At 43.0% G+C, this 19948-nt stretch overlaps 1 protein-coding gene across 3 annotated transcripts in view; it reads right to left on the reverse strand.

Annotated features, from left to right (window-relative positions):
* The window catches only part of SATB2 (SATB homeobox 2), a 126438-nt gene that overhangs the window by 25115 nt on the left and 81375 nt on the right, over positions 1 to 19948 (reverse strand). For all 3 annotated transcript variants that reach the window (XM_015868181.2, XM_015868185.2, XM_015868184.2), the window contains 2 exons: positions 11508 to 11720; positions 7179 to 7334 (listed from right to left, as the gene is read on the reverse strand). In XM_015868181.2, coding sequence (XP_015723667.1) covers positions 7179 to 7334; positions 11508 to 11720 — 369 coding nt within the window. The remainder of the gene's footprint in view (positions 1 to 7178; positions 7335 to 11507; positions 11721 to 19948) is intronic.

Here is a 19948-nt window from a genome sequence, read left to right on the forward strand (position 1 = left end):
GAGAACTCATGAATTATTAATACACAAATCCCCCTTTTCTGTTAAAAAAAATCAACTTGGGGTTTTTTTGGTCGTAATTTTTAAATTTTCTTGTATTTATTTCTTTGGGTCTGTGTACGTTACACAGCGCTTTCCAGAAGAATTATTTCATTTAAGAAATGCTCACATACAGAAATCTTGGAGCTACAGCCACTTACAGCGAATTTTCATTTACAGCTACATTTATTGGCACAAAGAAGGGAAAGTAAAGAACAAGATGCTGTCTTGCCACCTTTTCCCTCGCTCATCCACATCTGAGCTCATTTTATTACAAGTAAATTCAACTTATGTGAACATACTCTAAAACCCTAACAAATAACACACCCTTCCCCAGAGCTGCAATGCACTGTTTCTGATCCTGCCTCCCCTGCACATCACAAGCCTCGCTCCACAGCACAACCAGCCCCCTTCAGTGCCACAGTTACCAGGAGGGTTTGATACGTCAGCCTCAGTATGGGTGGCAGAATCCAGCCCTTACTGCCGGCTTCTAAGGCTCTTTAATGGGAATGTCTTCCATTAAAAATAAGAGGAGGAAAAACAGCACAATTAAAGGATGCTTTTGGCTCTACAGTCAGGCACACCCAGTGCTTGTGGTTACAAGGAATTCTACTCAGAACTTCCTTCATTTCACCCCAAAACTTGTAGAGGCATCGAGAACGCAGCCCAAATCAGTTCACTGAGGAGAGCTGCAGAAAAGTGCTGGCCTCTATTTCTGTTGTTCTCGTGAGACGAGATAAACATTTTCTAAGCATTTTATTTGATAAAACAAATAATATCATATTAATTTCCTATTTTTAACCTCTCTCTCTGTCTCCAAATCAAATACAATTCCACATAGCTAAGCAAACATCAACAAAAATCTGCAGGAAGCCAGCCATTCCCATTGTGCTTTTATGCTTTTAAAGAAACAGTGTGCTTACTACACTAAGGCATTAGCCCTGGCACACCAAAACCCCCTTGAGGGATAGTTTGGTGGTGCAGCAACTACAAGCCATATTCTGTTCTCATTTATCCTGAGCTGTTCTATTGCAGCCCGACCCTTTCACTTTTGCTAGTCTTATCCAAGAACAGGGGAGGCTGCTCTGGCAGCCAGAGTTACCAGGCTACAACGAGATCAGGTTTTCCAGCACTCAAAGAACATATGCACAAGCATACTGCAGGCGGTGATCAACTTATAGTCAGTCAAGGACCAGATTTCTGATTGAAGTACAAGTTAAGTTATGTTGGGGCTACAAGGCCAGTACATAGGCTTCTAGCAGCATCTCTACTCAGACCCACAGAAGAAAGAAGCAGCTGAGTGTCCATGGAGCTTATTCACAAGCAGCCCATCTCCTTGTGCCGGACTGTGAGAAACCTCCAGCCTAGATAAAGCTAACTAAACCAATCTCATGCTTCTCTGCATTCACATTGAAATTACTAATAATAATACAGTTGGTTTTCTCTACTGACATTTTCTAGGGTCTCCAACGAAAGTATGAGTAGGCAAATGAAGAGTTTTTAGTAAGAGTGATTCAGGAATAAATCTCAAAAATAAATGTAAAAGGCCATTTCTTCACCCACATAATCAGTGCAGAAAATGTCAACATATGTGACAAAAGGAAAAAAAGCAGCAATGATCAACACGAGTCTTGAAAGATTAGAAAAGAAACGGTGCATTATCCAGAGAAAGTTCCCTTTCTACACAGGATCACAGGGAGTCCTCTGGTCAAACTTTCTCAGCCTCTTCCCTCTGCTCAGTTTGGGACTCTCTGCAGCGTGAAATGAGCCAGATAATATTCAGCTCTTGTTCCTTGGTCGCCAAACTCTCTTTCCATGAATCCAATAAGTGTCTATTAAAATAAATAAACCCCCTAATGATTCAAGATAACCTAATCAAGAAAGCTGAAATGGATAAAAGACTAACTGTAATGGAGAGTTCTGTCATGGCTTCAATGAATTCTTGATGAGGGCTGGGGGGAGGGGGACTAAACCTGAGAAGCTTTACTGGGAACATTTTGGTACAGTTCAAGGTTAGTCACTCGATAGCCTGAGTTTTCTGTAACATGCAGTATTTTTCATCCTACAAAAATTTAAGGAAAAATACAGAGCACTTCCATTGTGCCTAGTTTCTCATTAGTCTCATAAAAGAAGAGACAATACAAAAAAAAGAATGAGCCGTGACACACCTTAGACTCATGGGAACACCAAGTCTGCTTACACCTCTTGGGCTCAGAGGGAAGAATGCTGTTCACTGAAGATATTTCCAGTGTGCCAGATTCAGACAAGCTTCTCTCTCCACTGGAGAGGTAGTGCAGGCTCATGGCTAAGACAAGCTGCCTGCCAGCAGCTCCCGGGTCTGTCAATGGCTTCCTGAGCAAAGTGGCAGCTCCACAAGTGACCATGCTTTGCTCAGAGGCTGAGAGAGGCACTGTTGTAGAAGCTGTAGTGGATGGGGGTCAGCCAATGTCCAAACACACTTCAGAGAAATTTTAAGCTCAGTCATGGTGAGAAATGTCTTTCTGTACTTCCTACATATGTGACAAGAACATTAAGCTATCAGTACAACAGATAAGCCCGAGCTGTACAGATGCATAAGCACCATAAAGGCACTGAGGTGCTGTAGCAGGAAGAAATGCTGTATATTCATATACTACATGCACCTTTGCAACCAGCTGTGTTTTTCTAGTTGTTGTTCATTGTCACTGGAAGCTAATTAGTTTAAGGGCACAGGAAATACCTATTCTAAGCTAAAAGGAGGAGGGAAGGCATTCCATCATACTGAAAAAGGAGATATAAGTTGGGAGGGACAGACTGTAAAAGATAAAAACTGCCTCAGAGCGGTGGCTGTTCATCTTTCACAGTACCTGTGCATTCTGCTCAGAGCAAGAACAGTGTGACAGTGGTGGCCAAGGGGCTGGGACCCATACGGTGGGGCTCCCACCTGTCTTTGGCCAGAGAACATGCTGTGAGAAAAGTAGCAGGGACTTCACAAGGAAAAGTCAGGGAAAAGACAAGGAATTTGCGCAAAAAGTATTTCTATCCATAGCCCCACATTCCTCTTAACTAGAAGGACCTCAACTTTTCTGCCCCTAAATCTCACATTTATTTTTGATGTGTTTATTTTTAAATGAGGCAAAGATAAGAACCAGAGACTGAGCTTTGCCAGTTTAATGCTTTTTTTCCAAAGTTGCTCAAAGGGTTCTCTGTTACTTTACTGCGATATAACTAAAACAAATTCTGGTCCTTTGGGGAAGAACTTCAGTTGCTGGTGTTTGCTTTCTGCTTTTACTGAACTAATGATGCTGGAGGTCAGATCCTTCCATCTACCCTGCCCTGGCCCACGGCAGATCCTCAGCAGCACCACTCCTCCACACCCCAGGTTGATTACAGAGACACTCCTGCCCTGGGAGAGCTGTAAGAAATTGAGCCTCCCATGTCCATACAATCTTTACCCTCCCTCAGACTGTCAGCAAGGGCTCCAGTCAGATATGCCCACTATTTATTTTGATAGTGACTGTTTATTATGAACAGATCTATATTCTTGTTCTGCACAGCTCAGTCTCAGCTAGGACACCCACTAGTAGAGGTCAGAGGGGTAACCTTGCTGCATAGTGTTACAGAAGCACTGACACAAGGTGGCAGGAAAATGGCTTTTCCCAAACTTGACCCATAGAGAAGTTGCAGAACTGGACAAAGAAACCAGAAGTCTGTCACGACTGTCTTAACAGTCGGCTCAAACCTGCAGCAACACAGGGTCAAAATCCTTGCCTGTCCCAGCGTCCCATTCTGGAGGCACACTGGCCACTCGAATCTCTCTAAAATGGCAAACAGGTAACTCCATATGAATTAAATATAACCAGGAGATTCTGGAGCACAGATAAGAGGCCAAATCCAGAGTTCAGAAACACTCTCAGTGTGATACTAGAGGTCCCAGACTTAGTCATTTAAGGGACAAAGGGCACTAGCATGCAGTATTCCCAGAGAAGCGTGCTGTCCAGTGGGTATGTCACTAACAGCTGACATCTGGAATAGGATGACAGCTTTGGAGGCTAAGTGTGAAGGGTGCTGTGCACTTCAGCTCCTGCTGGGGACAAAGGGATGCATAGCACTTATCAAACAAGATTAAAAAATATCAAGATACGTCACAAGAAATAAAAAGCATATTAATGAAAATATGTGACAAATAAGTCAAAGTCTAAAATGAATGGCTTTAGACCTTTATGAATGTTGAGCCCCTAAAAGGAGAGTCTTGCATACTACCTCCATACTTCCACGTGGTCCTGCACCTTGCATTTATGTTGACTTGTGCGGTCCACGATTTGTACCCTCAGTTTCTATCAGCTGCCCTTTGCTTTCATTGCTGAACCGATAATCTGCCACGACTTAAGAATAAAGATGGCTACTTGTTAAATTAGAAGTCAAATAACTCCACCAGTAGATGATGCCGCTTGCAATAACTGCTCTCAGTGGGAACTGATCTTGCTGTATGAAGACAGGAGCTGAAATGAGGCCTCCATTGGCTCTGGATTCCCTCTTGGGTACACGACATACAGCCCCACATATAAAATGTCAGAACAGCCCTGTCGGAGGTTCACTGGCTGCTAAAACTGTGAAGATCTCACAGCACCGTGGATTGCTGTTGACAGAAAAGCAGCGCCCAACACAACACATGCCTTGTTAGCAAACTGGAAGCCTCTCAGTTGTCTGGGGTGAGGGAATAATAGAGGAAGCCAGTGCAATGCAAGCCAGGCCTGTGGAGAACAGCAAGTGAACAAACCTTGGCGAAGAGTCCAAGTAAACCCTCAGACTAGCTCTTTTTTCCTTCGCTTTCAAACTCTCTTTCTTTTGTAAATACGAGCACTTTTCAATGTGCACTTCCCACCATGTAACTGAGTTGGTGAAATTAGCACCACTGTCATCAGGAGGGACTGCAACTGGCACAGCAGACCCGTATAAAGCAATGGGAAAGCCCCACAGCCAGATTTTAGGTAAGCTGACACTGTCTTTTCCACCATATCACAGTACCTCCCCTACAAACAGCTATGTCCTTAGTTTCAGCACTACACTGCCCATGGGGGGTATGTGGCCAGGGGAGCATAAGCACAACCAGCCAGGCCAAGGGTTTGGAGCTGGGGAGCCACGTACCACTAGGGTTTGTGGCTGTAGCTTCTCTCTCCCTGCCTTCCAGTTCCCTCACAAACCACTTTCATGCTCCAGCAGAGAGCTATGACATCTCAGCATGGCAAATGCTGGGTCATCCCAGGGAGCCAGTATTGCTTTGGCAGGGCTGTGAAACAAAAGAAACATCAGCCTGCGAAATGCTTCTTTATTTGCCTCTGTTGAAGAAACAAAACCTTTATGGGCAGTAACTCTGCTTTAAACGATAACATGTGTGGATCTTGTGCTTATCCTTTTGTATCTTGCTTCCAAAATCTGCCCTGTTCTTTTTCCACGTGAAAGACTATGAAGCTTATTTTTGTTTTGGTGCTGGTGTGCAACACTGCCAGAGAAACTGGCACACACTGAAGCTGGTGAGCCACCCAAATTATTGTTGGGTGGTTCAGACCCTCTCTATTTCAAGAAGCCTCTGGGTATAAGGACAGGAAGCTTACAAGCAATTTTAAGCCAAACTTCAGAGAAGCTGGCATTCAGCTTGTGCTACACGCTCCTTATTAAAATCTGTCCAGTCCGGATTCTGGGTGGAACTTTGATATCTGCATGGAGTAAAGAATAAGGGGCACGTTTGCAAAATCAATTGTGCAGTTTTTATATTTACTGCACGTTTACCACATATGTCATTTATTACACAGTGGAAAACCGTTAAATGCACAGTAGTTGTGCCAAGTGGCATTATGCTTTTAACAGCTTTATTCGTTTAACAGCTCCAGTTCTCATTATATTTTGCCATGTGGTACATGAGATTTTTATGCATTTAACAGTTTAAGAGGGTTCCATGGTATTTTCCTTTCATGTATTTCATACTGTGCCTGGGATTTTGTTGGGGGGCTTAGGGGCTGTGGACTGTAACCCCTGTACTTGGACAAGATAAAGCAAAAGACAAAGAAAATTAATGAATAAATGAGGAAGGAAAAAAATGGATCAGCCCTCCAAATGCATGGGCACAAATACCTGTAACAAGGACAAGGCTCTCCCATGTGCTTTGATAACCTTTGATGCCTTGTTTATAAGCCTTTCAACTTCTTATTTTACATCTACTTTAATGACTACAATATTGCTTTCCTGCACAGAGGGAAAAAATGTATTTAGTAGCGTACATGCACCTAGATGTTTCTAACCCTTTCACACAGATGCATTTATACATTCTTGTGTGCACACTGATTCCCCTACTAACACGACAGAGTAATTTCTTTCAGGAACAGAAGCAGCTCTTCTCACACAGAGTAAACAATTCCTTCCAATGGTCTCCATCAGAACCACCACCCGCTTGCGGTCCTTCCTACAAAAAATGCTGTCCTCCTTTCCATGAAATTTGTACTGATACATTATATTTTTTTAAACAGTTGGATGAAATTTTTAAATTAATGGATTCTCTTCAAGAACTTCACTCCAGACTGGGTTTGCCCACATGTATTTTTTACATCCAAGGTGAAAATTAATGCAGGAGAACACACTGCAGTGCCCTCTCATCCTTTTTTGTAAAACTGATTGGATTTGATGTGAATTGTTCACATGGCAATATCGCATGAAGCACATTCAACGTGAGGAAAAAAAAAGGAAACACCTTCCTAATACACAGTTTCCCATCACCTTCCTTCTGTTAATTACTTAAGAAAACAGGTGTTTGTTTGTTTTTTACCTGTGAAACAAGAAGTGTATCATCATTTTGGAAGGTCCTTGTCCTACTAATAGACGCGTAAGTTGTACACTACAAGTGGGAAAAGATATGTGTTTTTGTACAAAATGGGGGGAAAGCTCAGCTGCGAGCCGGACCTTTTCTCAGTCTATTTTAAAAGAAAAAGGAAACCACTTAAGCAGGCAAATGCCAGAAACACGACAGGTTCCCCAGAGATGAAGGTTATTATTATTGTATGAACAGATGTATTTTTATTGGTGGGAGGAGAATATAGGTCTAGATCCAACCCCAAAGTTGGCTTTAAAAACAAAACCCCAAAAAGAACGAAATCCCCTCTACCACTCACCTGACTTTTATTGGCAGCCACTTTGGCAAACAGAGCTTGAGATACCTTGGCCCTTTTCATCTCCTGTTGGATCTCGTCATAAATGGCAGCTGTGATGTTGACGTTGGCGCCGTCCGCCTTAATGGGGAGGTCTGTTGTTGGTGTCGAGGTTTTGGCCTACCAAGAGACCATGAAAATAATAATTAAAAAAGTGCTGCTTTCAGCCCAGCCATCTGTGCAGAAATTATCAAAGGATTTCAGTCAGCTGATGCCAAACTGCATTAGCTACAGAGGGACACTTCCTGTCCATTATTCTAATCAGGTTAATTGTGATTGGAAATAATTGCAGTGCATTCCTATAGGACATACAAGGCCCTGTCAACTCCCCCCCTCTCCCTCTCCCAGCATGTTTATTGAGCAGCTCAACAACACTATAGGTAGCCGGGCGCTCGGCTGCAGGCAGCCACTGAAGTTTGTTCTGCCAGCTAGCTGCCACGGCACTGACACCAGCCTCTACCTTCTTCCCCCCTCTTTAAAAGTAGCCTACACCTTGGAGGAAGAGCCAATTCTCCCAGAAAAAATGAGTAAATGGGTAGAGGTCTCTAAATAATAAATTATTACTCAATTTAATGCACTCCCTCAAGTCTCTCTCATCCTTTATTAAAACTATACGTATGTCATTTGAGTATGTATGGTTTCCCAGCCTTATCATCATTATGCTGGCCAGACAGTCACCTAATTTCACCTAGGAAATCAGTGGAAATGAAAAAAAAAAAAAAGTCATTTCATAAAGCTGGGCTTTGGCATGCCTTTGATGTGCTGCCCTCATTCTCCTAAACTCATATTGAGATTTTGTGTATTCCACTGCACTCCTTTTAATTGAATGATTTCCCATCAGCTTCTGTGACAAATGAAGGACAATAACGGATGCTGCCAGTACCTTCTCCAGGCTGGACTACCCCTGCAAGGCTGCTATCAGTATGCAGGCTTCTATGAGATTTTTATTTTAAAGCCTCTCAGCCACGGCCAACCTCAGATGGTAGAGGCAGGTGAGGGACAGGAGGCAGCACTCAGAGCACCAGCAGCCCCCTGGAGCTCAGATCGCATTTGCCATGGCTGATCCTTGAACTCCTACATCTTTGAAGGGAAATACATAGGCTGCTGACATAAAATCCCCATTTTCTCTTGAGATGTGAAAGTCTTAGGAAACAAACTAAGCTAAGTCACAAACCTCACACTTCCAGGTAGATCGAAACCCCCCCATAAACCCTGGTGATATTCAGATACCTGCCCTAAGCAGAGGCCTTTTCAGCTGGCTCCTGCCATTGTACCACAGTTGAAGGCTGCTGGAGTACATCTAATATTAACTTTTAACTAGGCAGACATGCCCAAATGCCTATTTGTTAATGAGAAGGTTAACTAGGCAAAACCAAGTCTTCTGAACTTCTTTGTTTTGCTTTCCTCCAAATCTTCCTGTCCCTAACATCTTTTCTATTCCAAGACCCAAGTTAATAATGGAGCCAAAATTCAATCAAGACAACAATCTAATCACTCTTCCTACTGCTTGCAGATAGTGCTTGCCTTTGTCAACCTGTATCTCCTCTCTTTCTGAAGCCAGTCTAGGAATCAGGAGCAGCTCACTGTGCACAACCCACACAGTGGTACATGGTACAGCATAGATCTCCTGTGTTGCCAGCTCCACAGCCAGAGGTCAGGAGCCACCCTGCCCTATGCACCCTGAAAGCTGGGCTCTTTTTTATTTAATCACCAGAATAGGTAGGACAAGTGCCAAACAGAAATATCACAAACAAGTGTTTAATGCCAGAGGCCTGGATTCAAAATTGATCTTCATATTAGCAAGAAGTTTGCCATTATTGAAATGCCTCACTGCAAGTGGGGGGGTGGGGGGGGGGGGGAAGAAAAAAGAAAAAAAAAAAGAAAACAAAAAAGGGTCTGTAATCACAATGCTGGAGTGCTGAAATCCCAGCAGTTACTGTTGCTCTTCAACAGAGAGAAGAGAGTTGGCAACAGGTACACAATAACCTTTAAAAGCTCAGAACCTCTTCCCCCAAGCGCTTGCATCCTCTTGCTAGATGGATCTGCTGTTCTCACCTCCACAGTGGTGCTAGATCGCATCTGTCTGTGCTTGGGGAATACCCTGAGGGCCTTTGGGTTCCAGAGCGATGGAGTAACTCCTCGTGCTCATGAGCTCACCTCTACGGCTGTCCCAGCACTTAACCATACTCTATCCAGCACACTAAAAAAATTATTCCCAGAAGTACTGCCTCAAGAGATTGGTATCTATGGAAACCACGTTTCAAAATGACATTAAATCAACTTCTTCAGCACTATAACGCAATTCTTGAAAGGCCAGCATAGTTCCTCCTCACTGGTTACCACTGCTACCTCCAAAGCACCAATATATGGGGTATACAACACATTTGCCTGGGGAGGCAATGCTGCAGGATCGCTGCATGGTATATGAACAGGGTACTTGTCTCATTGGGACCAATACCAGGCATATGGGGAAGCACAGTAGCTGAGCTGCCTGCCCAGGAGCTGGGAAGCAGCCTAATTTGCAGAGGTGTCCAAGTTGTCAAAACAGCACCTGTGCTGACTGGTGCTGGCCCTCAGAGGACTGGGGAAATTTTATCCAGCGGGCACAAGACAAGCTCTCGGTACAAAAAGGTTTCTGCATTGCTTTTGGTGATTAAACATCTCACAGTATTCTACCAGATACTTTGAGAAAATAAGGGAAGGGTGAGCTGCTTTATATTTCTAGTGTATGGTTTGCTAACAGTACTCTTAAAAAGAAGAACAAATTTTTCCTTACTTAAAGCTGTCACAAGAACATGGGGAAGATGTGTTATTTTGACAGAGGAAAGAGACAGAATGACAGATCTGACAGAGCTCTGATTTTTATTTGCACTGGACTGCATCTAACTCACCCATTTCTTTCTGTTGTGTGTTTTTTAAATTATTATTATTCTATTCAACATATGAAATCTACTGCACTAAATATTAGCAGTAGTAAGCTAATTCATGAAAATTTAAACGCAGAAAGAGTTTACACTGTTTAGATGTTAAAATAGTTCTCTTCAGAATTCTGCTTTCACAGAAAGATAACTAAAAACAGTTAAGAGTTACACAACAGTGAATTTTACATATTACAAAAAATTCAGCACTGAATTCAGCTTGGCAAGATATGCTTGCTTTCAGTGAAAGCAGTTCTTTATATCATGCGTAGCAGTAAAGTCCACCCAAATACCTGAGCTGAGCTCAACAGTTCCTACAGAATCAGCACACCTTAAGGACGATCCATGTGCCTTTAACCCCCTGCCCCAAGACTCCTACTTATTTTTAGCAGCTGCAGCTGTTGTATTCAGGATGAGAATTGCTCAGTAATATTATAAGCATGGTTAAGACATGCACAGCCTGAGCAAGCACCCAGAGTCTCTGCTGACTGCATGACTGTGGAAGCACTAGAGCAGGAGGGTTACAGCAGCCTGTTTATAAAAGATGAAGTGCTAGACCTGAGCTGTCACAACTGCACAGTTAGAAATTTCAAACTCAAGTTACACAGATGTCATGACAAGAGTTAACTGTCGTCTCTGTGCAAGCACCTTTTCCTTTTTGGAGTATATGTATGGGACAGCAAGAAGCCTGACTGAAGTGTGGATATACCATAACAGTGTAGTACCTGGATGTTCTTTCTTAGTGCAAGGGAACAACTTACCTAGAGAAGTGGATAGGAACAGAATGTTAATAAACCTGATTAGTTAAGTCAACTGGTTTAGAGCTGCAAAGCAGCATCTCCTGTCCTAGCACTGTGCCCATCTCTACTTTCTGTACTTCAAATAATTGCTAGTGTACACACTAACTAAAGGACTGTCGTTTCCTAAGCAGAGTGCACTAATCTCTAACTCACTGTTGGCTCCTATTCACTGCATGTTTTTACCTGCAACATATCTGAACCTCTCCACAAGCTCAGAAATTTACCGTGTTCTGTAGAACATGACAGAGCACTAAGACAAACAGTTATGGAAATACTTTCTAAAACGTAGTCTAAAAAACCCTATCTGCAAAGCCGACAAGCACCCATTCAGGTACTAAAATCACAGACTCTTTTTTGTATTTACAGCATTGATCAAAGCTAGAATCATCACTAAGATTTGTTGCAATTCAATAAACACCTCTCAACAGCCTCTCCAAGACCTTGTAAAAGGATTTCCACAACTCACCTGGGCAAAAGGAGCTACATACAGGGGAAGGGCAGGGAGAAGCTCCTTCCCTGGATGAATATTAGCACAGGACCGCATAACAAACAGGTAACAAAGGATCATGTCTTACCTGGGGGGTTCTAGAGGAGCTTGGGCTGCTGGCTGCTGAAGACACCATGCTCACATTAGGGTTCATGCTTCTCTCTCTCTCATCTTGATAGATTCGATCCCGTTCTGAGTCAGGCAAGTTGAGGAAATTCTGCATCGCCCTTAAGTTTACCAGGAGAGACTGGGAAGCTGTCCGAGGGTCTTCTTCTTTACGCAGGATCTCAGACAACAAGCCCTGGTTTAAAAATAATTGTAAAAATCCAGTCACATGGTTGTGTTTTAAATTTGTTTAGAAATCTGAAAGCCTACATCAGAACCTCATAGCCTCTTCCACAGGGGATATTTTGTAGGAAAGCACTTGTCTTCTAAGGGCTGGAGTTTATTTTGTGACTGTCCTATTCTGGCACTGTAATAAGCATATGAATAAGCATCTGAGCGTAGAAATCCTGAATACGAAGGCAGGTGAACTGGGTAGAAGAAACTGCAGTTACCACCAGGTGCTTGCAGCAAATATTTTAGGAGCTGTTAGATGTCTCCCTCTCCCTCTCTCTTCTGTCTTTACTTGATGCTGGGAATGCTTGGCAGGCCTGCTCATCTTTGACAAATCTGCCAAGTTTGGTAAATTTAGTTTCGACATTTAAACAGTGCAGGAGGTTTATAAAGAAAAACATTTGGTTGGGTTTGATGTTACAGTCCGTTCATTTTGGTTTGGACACTTGTTTCAGGCAGGAGAAAATGCAGTAAATAATATAGCCTTAGAATATAGCTCTAGGGATTTAACCCGTTATTTTATGCCTTATTTTAAAATACCATAGGCTTCTTCCTGCAGAAACAAATTAACACTATGTTCACCTATTTTTAACAAAAACTGTTCTGCCGGGAGGTAACCAGCACAACATTTTTAAAAATAAATAAATCAGTTGGAGGGAGAGGAAAATAGTATTAAATGAGGCTTAAACCTAATGATGAGATTAAAGTAATGCATAACTGCAAGCACAGCTTATCTGGAAGTCAGGACACAACATACAAGCCGGGATGGGGGCCTACACTGACCACTAGAGCAAAGCACATTCCACCCACATTCTAGAGGCACCCACCACATCCCCACTTCTCAAGAGGCCATTTCACTCCCAGAAGTGATAACAGTCCCTTCCTGAGGCAAATGCTCACATACACTGATGTACAATGAAGCAGTGCTGCAAGCCCGAGGCCACCACAAGAGCTGCGACCTTCAGCCACAAAGGGGACGAAGGGCCCCACCACAATTCAGCCACAGCTGCTGACATTAATGTTTTGCACCACTGCTGCACAGCCGTGACTGAGGCAAGCTGTCTCACAAGCACTTCTTTCTTGTAAGGAAAATGTTACCAGAAAACAGGCACCCAGTCAAAACCCTGTAATATTCAGCCTATTTTCTTCCATACCAGAGTCTCCCCAGAAAGACTTGTTAAAACACCAGTCATATACAGTTAAGTAATGTGCAAACGCCAGCATATTTGCTATTTACTGATCTTACTGAATAGAATTCCTGACAAAACCAGCAGTGAAACAAGTGTCCGTGTCTTCTTTTATCCGTTATTTGCTACTGAACATCTACATTAAAAGACATATGTGCAAGCTCAGCTTCAGCAGCACGTATGTCTGAAGTGCTTGAAATAAGCTCCGTACATAACCTGCAGGTAGGCTGGACACAGCTCACCTTTTCAGCTCCTAATCTACACAATAAAGAGCTTCCCCCTCACGGTTTTCCTGCAGATCCCAGATGGCTCAGACTGGCCTGGAGCCATGGCAGGACCCTCAGACCAGGAATGGGAGGAGGAGGCTAGAGAGAAACTGGCTGGTGGAACAGACCCACACCAGTGCCAGGCAGACCCTGGTGTTGCTTCTGTCACTCTGCAGCCCTGACACAGGCATGAGCTTGTACCCAGGCTCCTTCTTAGAGCTTACCATCCCTCAGGGAAACTAGGGATGTTCAGTTTGCCAGACTCACGCGCTGCAGATGAACAGAAACAGGACATTTCAGAAGGCTGAGCCTGTGACTTGAGGCATTCCAAGATCAATACAGCATGGCCCTATTATAATTTCCCCTTAAAGACAGTGGAAAATTCTCCAAAGGCAGTAAACAAATATCAATTCTACAGATTCGCTATTTTTTTCATTTTCTAGGTCTTAAAGGATATTTAACTTTTTTTTTCCCCCATTTTGGGTCAGCTTCCAAAAATTAATGGGGTTGTGGAAAGAAAGATACCTGAAAGCTTCTGGAGCTGATTCTAAGAAAGACCACTTTTTCTCCTCCCATATTAGCCTGGCTGAATTTATGGTTCAATTTCAAAAATGGAGAGCAGAAACATATGTGAAAGCATGCCAGCAATTACTTTTCAGTGCCGTCATCGACTCTGTATGTAAATCAGGGGCACACAGGTACACGTGGCTCAGTAATGGCACTGACAAGGCATCTCACTGCTTGATACACCAGCTCTGGGCCTGGGGGCTCCAGCTTGGCACCAGAAATGGCACATCATGAGAGAGAGTTGTGGTTCTGACCCTTAGTTTGTGCCTCGAGTTTTTATGAAGATCTCCTTTACAGAAGCATAATAATATTGCACACCACATCTTAATCACTAGACTCTACATCACATCAGTGGTCACTGGGCCCTGCCCTAGTGCTCATTTCAGACTTGCAGGTAGGAAGTCTGGCTGCAACAAGTGGCCTGCAGCTCAGCTGCAGTAGGCAAAGCACTTCGACAGGTCCAGAGCCATGTCAACAGCAGGACAGATAACAAGAAAAACAACTCAGAGGGAAAAATCTCCTGTCCTCCTGCAACTAAAGATAAACAGTGCTGGTAAACAACAGTGGTTAGATAGCTGAGCGGTAGAGTAGAACAATAAAATTAAGTGTCTTGAGAGCAATAACGTTTACAATAATATAATTCTGAGCTACTGAAGTATACACAAACTAACCAGAGAGCAACATTATAAAAATAAAGTGATATTAAATAATCCGTTCAGCCTTTTTGTCACCTGCAACAAATTAGGCTTTCAATATGCAAAACATCTTCCTTCCAGAAAAACAAATGATCGTGATTTCATTTAATTGTAATTTAATGAGGCATAATTTATTTTTTAAAGTGATATACACCAGGTGTGCGGTGGGGAAACTGGCCCAGCCAGCCAAACCCCACTGATTCTATTTTTGAGAAGACCCTAAAGCCAGCCAGAGAATGTTTTCATTTCTGAAAACTATATTTCTGCTGGAGGGGCTGAGGGAGGGAAACCCACAGCATTCATACTTCTGTTATAAAATCCCATTGGCTAAATTAGCTCATCCCGACTTATTTACATCTCGTGTTGAAATAAATAAATAAATAACACTGGCAGTTCACAGAGCAATCAACTCTGCAAACCTAAGAGAAGATCCTCAGGAACTAGAAAGTCTTGTACTGATTTTAAGAGACCAAGCGGGTCTCCTTTACCAAACGCAGCTTTTAGGATGAATTTCAGGTTAGGTAGCTTATTAAAATCTTTGCTTTTACAAGCCATCATTTCTAAGCCAGTTACTGAAGAGTCAATGGATGAAAAGCTGAACAGTGCCCAGGCTCTGCTCGCAGCTAAGCTGTGCTACACAAGCATCCCAAGACAAGGACTCTGCGCAGGCACAGTTTTGTTTAAGCTTGGAATTGACACTATTTCTTAAATCACACACCAGATCCCTAATTGACTTTAATAAAAAATAGTAGCCAGAGGTGGAGAAAGGAGCACGCATCCAATCAAAATAGAAAAGGATTTGGAGCTATTTAAGGTAGGAGCAATTTTGACAGTGTTTTTTCAAACAAGCAGAAATATAATCTTTCAAAAACAATTCAGCAAAGTCACTATCTTGGGGGTTTGCCCTGCACTCATCCTATGAAGCCCCATTTGTGAGCTCATTTTTTTTTACAAGATACAGAATTTCCAGAACAAACATGTCAAACCTCACAGACAAGGAATCTTTTTCAAGCAGCTTCTGAAAGAAAATGCATTACAATGGAGCTAACTCCTCCATCCAAAGGACCGACTAAGTAGCCTTTGAGGTCATCACAAAGGCTAGACCAGTGCCCATGGAAGGCAAGTGAAGTCTTTCTGCTTTCTTCCCAAAGGGTTCAGGCTTCTAAAAGCATAAATGAGGTCTCAGTGGGACAGCAGACTGCACTACCAATGACTTAAGGAAGGATAGTTCTGCAACTAAAGCTTTTCAGAAGTAGTCTGGGTCAGGTTGAGGAGGTCATACTGCAGCAAAGCTCAGCCACCGATGTCCTGGGGACAGAGAAGGGTGAGAGCCATCAGACAGGTGGGGACTCACAGTACTGGCCAGCACCTCATGCATATCAAGTTCAGTGCCTCAACCAGTAGGTTGTGTGTTCTGTAGAAGATTATATACATACAAAGAACTAAAAAAGCATAAACACTTTTTTCATACTTCCTATTGATTTGTGCTTATCCATACTTCAGCTACTGCCAAGAGCAACAGTGAAAATGCTGAAAAGTTTTGCTTCTGTAGTACTCATAGCCCAAACAGCACATGTAACCAGCCATCTCAACAGAAAAGCTATTCTGGTTCCCTTCAGGTATAGACATGATCGATTAGGGTCAGAAAGTTTAGACATTTACCAAGACCAAAATCTGAACCTCCACAACCAGTGCAATAAGCCTGTCCCCTCTCAGCATCCTTATTCAGCATGAAAGATCCATTTCCAGCTTGGGAAGACAGCACCTCTGGGGAGCCACTGTTTAGCTGCTCCTTCCTAGTGGCTTTAACTAGAAGTTCCAGCTTCAACCTCCAGTACCGTCTTCTGTGCTGAATAAGATGCACTGAACATTTTTTAAAAGAATCCACTTTGCCTATGCAGGACTCAACAAACTCTATAAGAAGTACTTGCTTCTTAGGAGTCCAGTTCATTTTCAGATGCAGCTTTGAATTATAGAATCACCAAGGCTGGAAAAGACCTAAAAGATCATCCAGTCCAACCATTCACCTATTACTAATAGCTCCCACTTTTCCCAATTTGCTTCCATTCCCTTGCATCTCTTCCTAACTTCATCAAGGATATAAAGCAGAAGTGCTAGAAGTTGCTTAGAAATGCTTATCCTGGCAATGTGTCCAGTCCAATTTTGTGCAGCAAAATTAAATTAGATAATCAGTGGAAAATTTCAAGTTGTTAGCCAAACCAAGCACCTTCAGATCTATCCTGTCACAGTTTCCATCACACAAAACTGTATTTGCACCCATTTCCCTGACCAACTCTTTCTGTCTCTCAACCTGAAGAGGTCTACTTAGACTTCAGCAAAGCCTTTGACACTGTCTCCCATGCTATTCTCCTGCAAAAGCTGGCAGCCCGTGGCTTGGATGGGTACACTCTTGGCTGGGTAAGGAGCTGGCTGAAGGGCTGGGCCCAGAGAGTGATGGTAAATGGATTAAATCTAGTTGGAGACCGGTCACGAGTGGTGTTTCCCAGGGGTCGGTGCTGGGGCCTGCCCTCTTCAACATCTTTATTGATGACCTGGATGAGGGCATTGAGTGCGCTCTCAGTAAGGGATATGATTTAACTGGGAAGTATTGGTGATGGTTGGACTGGATGATCTTCTAGGTCTTTTCCAACTTTGGTAATTCTGTGATTCTGTGGTGCAATGCTCTTGTTCATTTATGTGAGCTACAGAAGTCAAAGGGGGCTTTGTGCAGTATTTCATCAGTGTGAACAGGAGATCAGCTGTCTCATAACACCCTCGGTGCAGTTGAATGCATTGCACCAATCTCCCATTAAAAAACAACAACTAAAAAAATCTCCTGATCCTCAGATTCACTGCCAACAGCCAAAGCATGAGCCGCATTCTTGAACTCATTTAACTAATGCTAAAATACATGTATCTCAGGAGAGACCTGCTTAAGCATGCAGCATTTCGAGGCTGATTTGAATAAAACTTATACAGGGTTCAACTATGACAATTTGATTTTTATTATTAAAAATGAAGTGTTTAAATCCTCAAAGAAAATGCCTTTATTGCATTAGTTTAATAAAGTCTCTTTTTTATTACAGTATTTCTTTTTATTAGGGAAGACAAGATGTGCATGTGGAGCTGAATGTGGATGCATGGAGAAAAGCAGGCAGAGAAGGACACACCACCTGCAGCCACAAAGTGCCACCATTTATAACATGCACGTCAAACCTTTGTACTGAAACATGCTGGAAAGTGAGCAGGACACCCCGCTCATGCACACCGTCCAGCCGTGTGCTTGCTCCCAGGCTCAGGACTCCTGTGCGTCAGCTGAGCAGGCAGCAGCCGCCTCCGACACACACACATTCTGAAAGCCTGACTCATATGCTACTTAAGATCTTTTCATTCAGCTTATTGAATACAATTAACTTAATTGAAACTGAAATTTTGGGCAGTGCAAAACCCACTGTTGGAACAAATATCCCATGTACTAAAAATCTGCAATTTATTAAATTAAGCACTTCCCTTACAGACTGCCTTCTTTCCTGTGAGTACAACAGAACGCTGCTTGTGCCACATTACACAGAAGAATAAAACAAGGAGGCAGCATGAAACGGTTTCATGCAACAAGAGAGAGTTTTCTATGGGGAAAAAAAAAACGCAACAAAAAATCCCCCCACAAAAACAAAACAAAACCAGAACCCTCACTAATTGAAAGTCTGCGCACAATGGGACAGACACCATAGCAATGAATGCAGCATGAATGTCTCACCAGATAGTAGGCAGAAAATGAGAGCTGCACATCTTTCTCTCACTTAAGTCAAAGGAAGAATTACTTCCAAGAAGAACTCTGTCCAGGATTTGGCTCACAAGCAAGCAGAGGTGGAAGTGCTCACTATTTCAGCAGAGCATATTTCCAACCTTAAAAACCCTCTTAAGGGACCCAATTCTGTCCCCGCTCCAGTCTGGGGGAATTTTGCCAAAGAAAGCAGAATTAGGCGTGAATGAAGAATTGCCACCCACTTCCCCCTCTGTTTGCCTCCAAAGATTTTCTTTGGAGTTTCCTCACCAACCATTCCATTTGCCCTCAGAGCCTCCAAGCCCCTCCACACCTCAGCTGCTGCATCTTTGCATGCCAGGCAGCATTACTGTCCCCTTCCTTGTGGCAAGAGCTGTGGGCAGGACTTGCCAACAGTCACACCAGGAGCTGGGGTGCTCAGAACTGAGTCTGCATTTGCCTGCACCTCAGCCCACTCCTGCAGCCAAGGTATGGCAGAATCCCTCAAACAAGATGAATCAGTTTATTTTATTCCATTACAAATGTCATTATATCTGAGGTCAGTAGTTTCCCCCTCCCTGTTGTGTTACTTGATTTTACCCAAAAAAACAGCCACTAATGCACCAGAGCTGACCTGCCTTCCTGTCGACATGCTCAAAAGCCAGCTTCCCCATTGCTAACAATTGATAGAGCAAGAAAAAAGAGGGTTAGATGCAGCCATCTTTCTTTGGGAAGAGTTACACACATCCCAAACACGCCTGCTCCTTCAGCTTTCTTCTATCTGGCAATAGAAGAACTGTTTCATTCAAAAAGCCTCAGGTTCACGGATATTCCCAGTTTGTGAGGCTGCTCAGTAAAACAAGCACTGGCCATTCGCCCAAACATTTTACTAGTTTTGGCTATTGTGTCAAAACATTGGCAAAAAAAGATGCGTAATAAAAAAAAAAATAAGATATAAACAGAAAACACTCAGTCTATAGGCTTACCAGTCGATGGGGTACTCCCAAAGTGGAGAAAAGCAGTTCACTGATCCAGTGATTTAGGGTGTCTGGACCCTTACAAAAATAGCCTGACCATCCATCCCTGTCTGAGCCTGCAGCAATGAGGGATGGCCAAAAAGCAGTCACAAGAAAAAAAGTTCATTTTTCTCATGCATGGCAGGATTCAAATCCCCTGCTTTAAAGCTATAGATTTTGAAGAGCACAGGTTACTTCGGTTAAAAAAAAAAAAAAAAAGAGCATTTTCATGCACTTCCTTTAAACAAGTCCTCTCTTACCTCTGTATGCATCACCATGTGCCCACTTATTAATACTCTACAACTCGTGACACCGCAAGCTTTGGTGACACCAGCCTCTCAGTTGAAACTTGGATGCTATATTAGGAGACACTATGGCACAAGAGGGAGAGAGTACAATGATGCTCTCCAGAGGATGCTGAAAATTCCTATGCGTATTCTCCTCCAGGAACAAGTCAGTAGACTTAGTAGTAATTACAAGAGCAAGAAACTGCATCTCTTGCCCCAGCAATGCTGCTGAACACCTTCACCATAACCAGCTTCTTTCATGGCTTGATTCACACCTCCCTCCTTGCCTGTATGACTGAGGGTCTCCATGGCCACCTTGGAGAGTAGGAAATGACGGCAGCTTAATGCAGGCCAGGAATACAAACACCCTTTGAGCTCTGTCCTATTTGTCTGTATCTCACAGGTTCCAGTG

This window comes from Coturnix japonica, chromosome 7, assembly GCF_001577835.2.
Source record: "Coturnix japonica isolate 7356 chromosome 7, Coturnix japonica 2.1, whole genome shotgun sequence".
Lineage (NCBI taxonomy): Eukaryota > Metazoa > Chordata > Aves > Galliformes > Phasianidae > Coturnix > Coturnix japonica.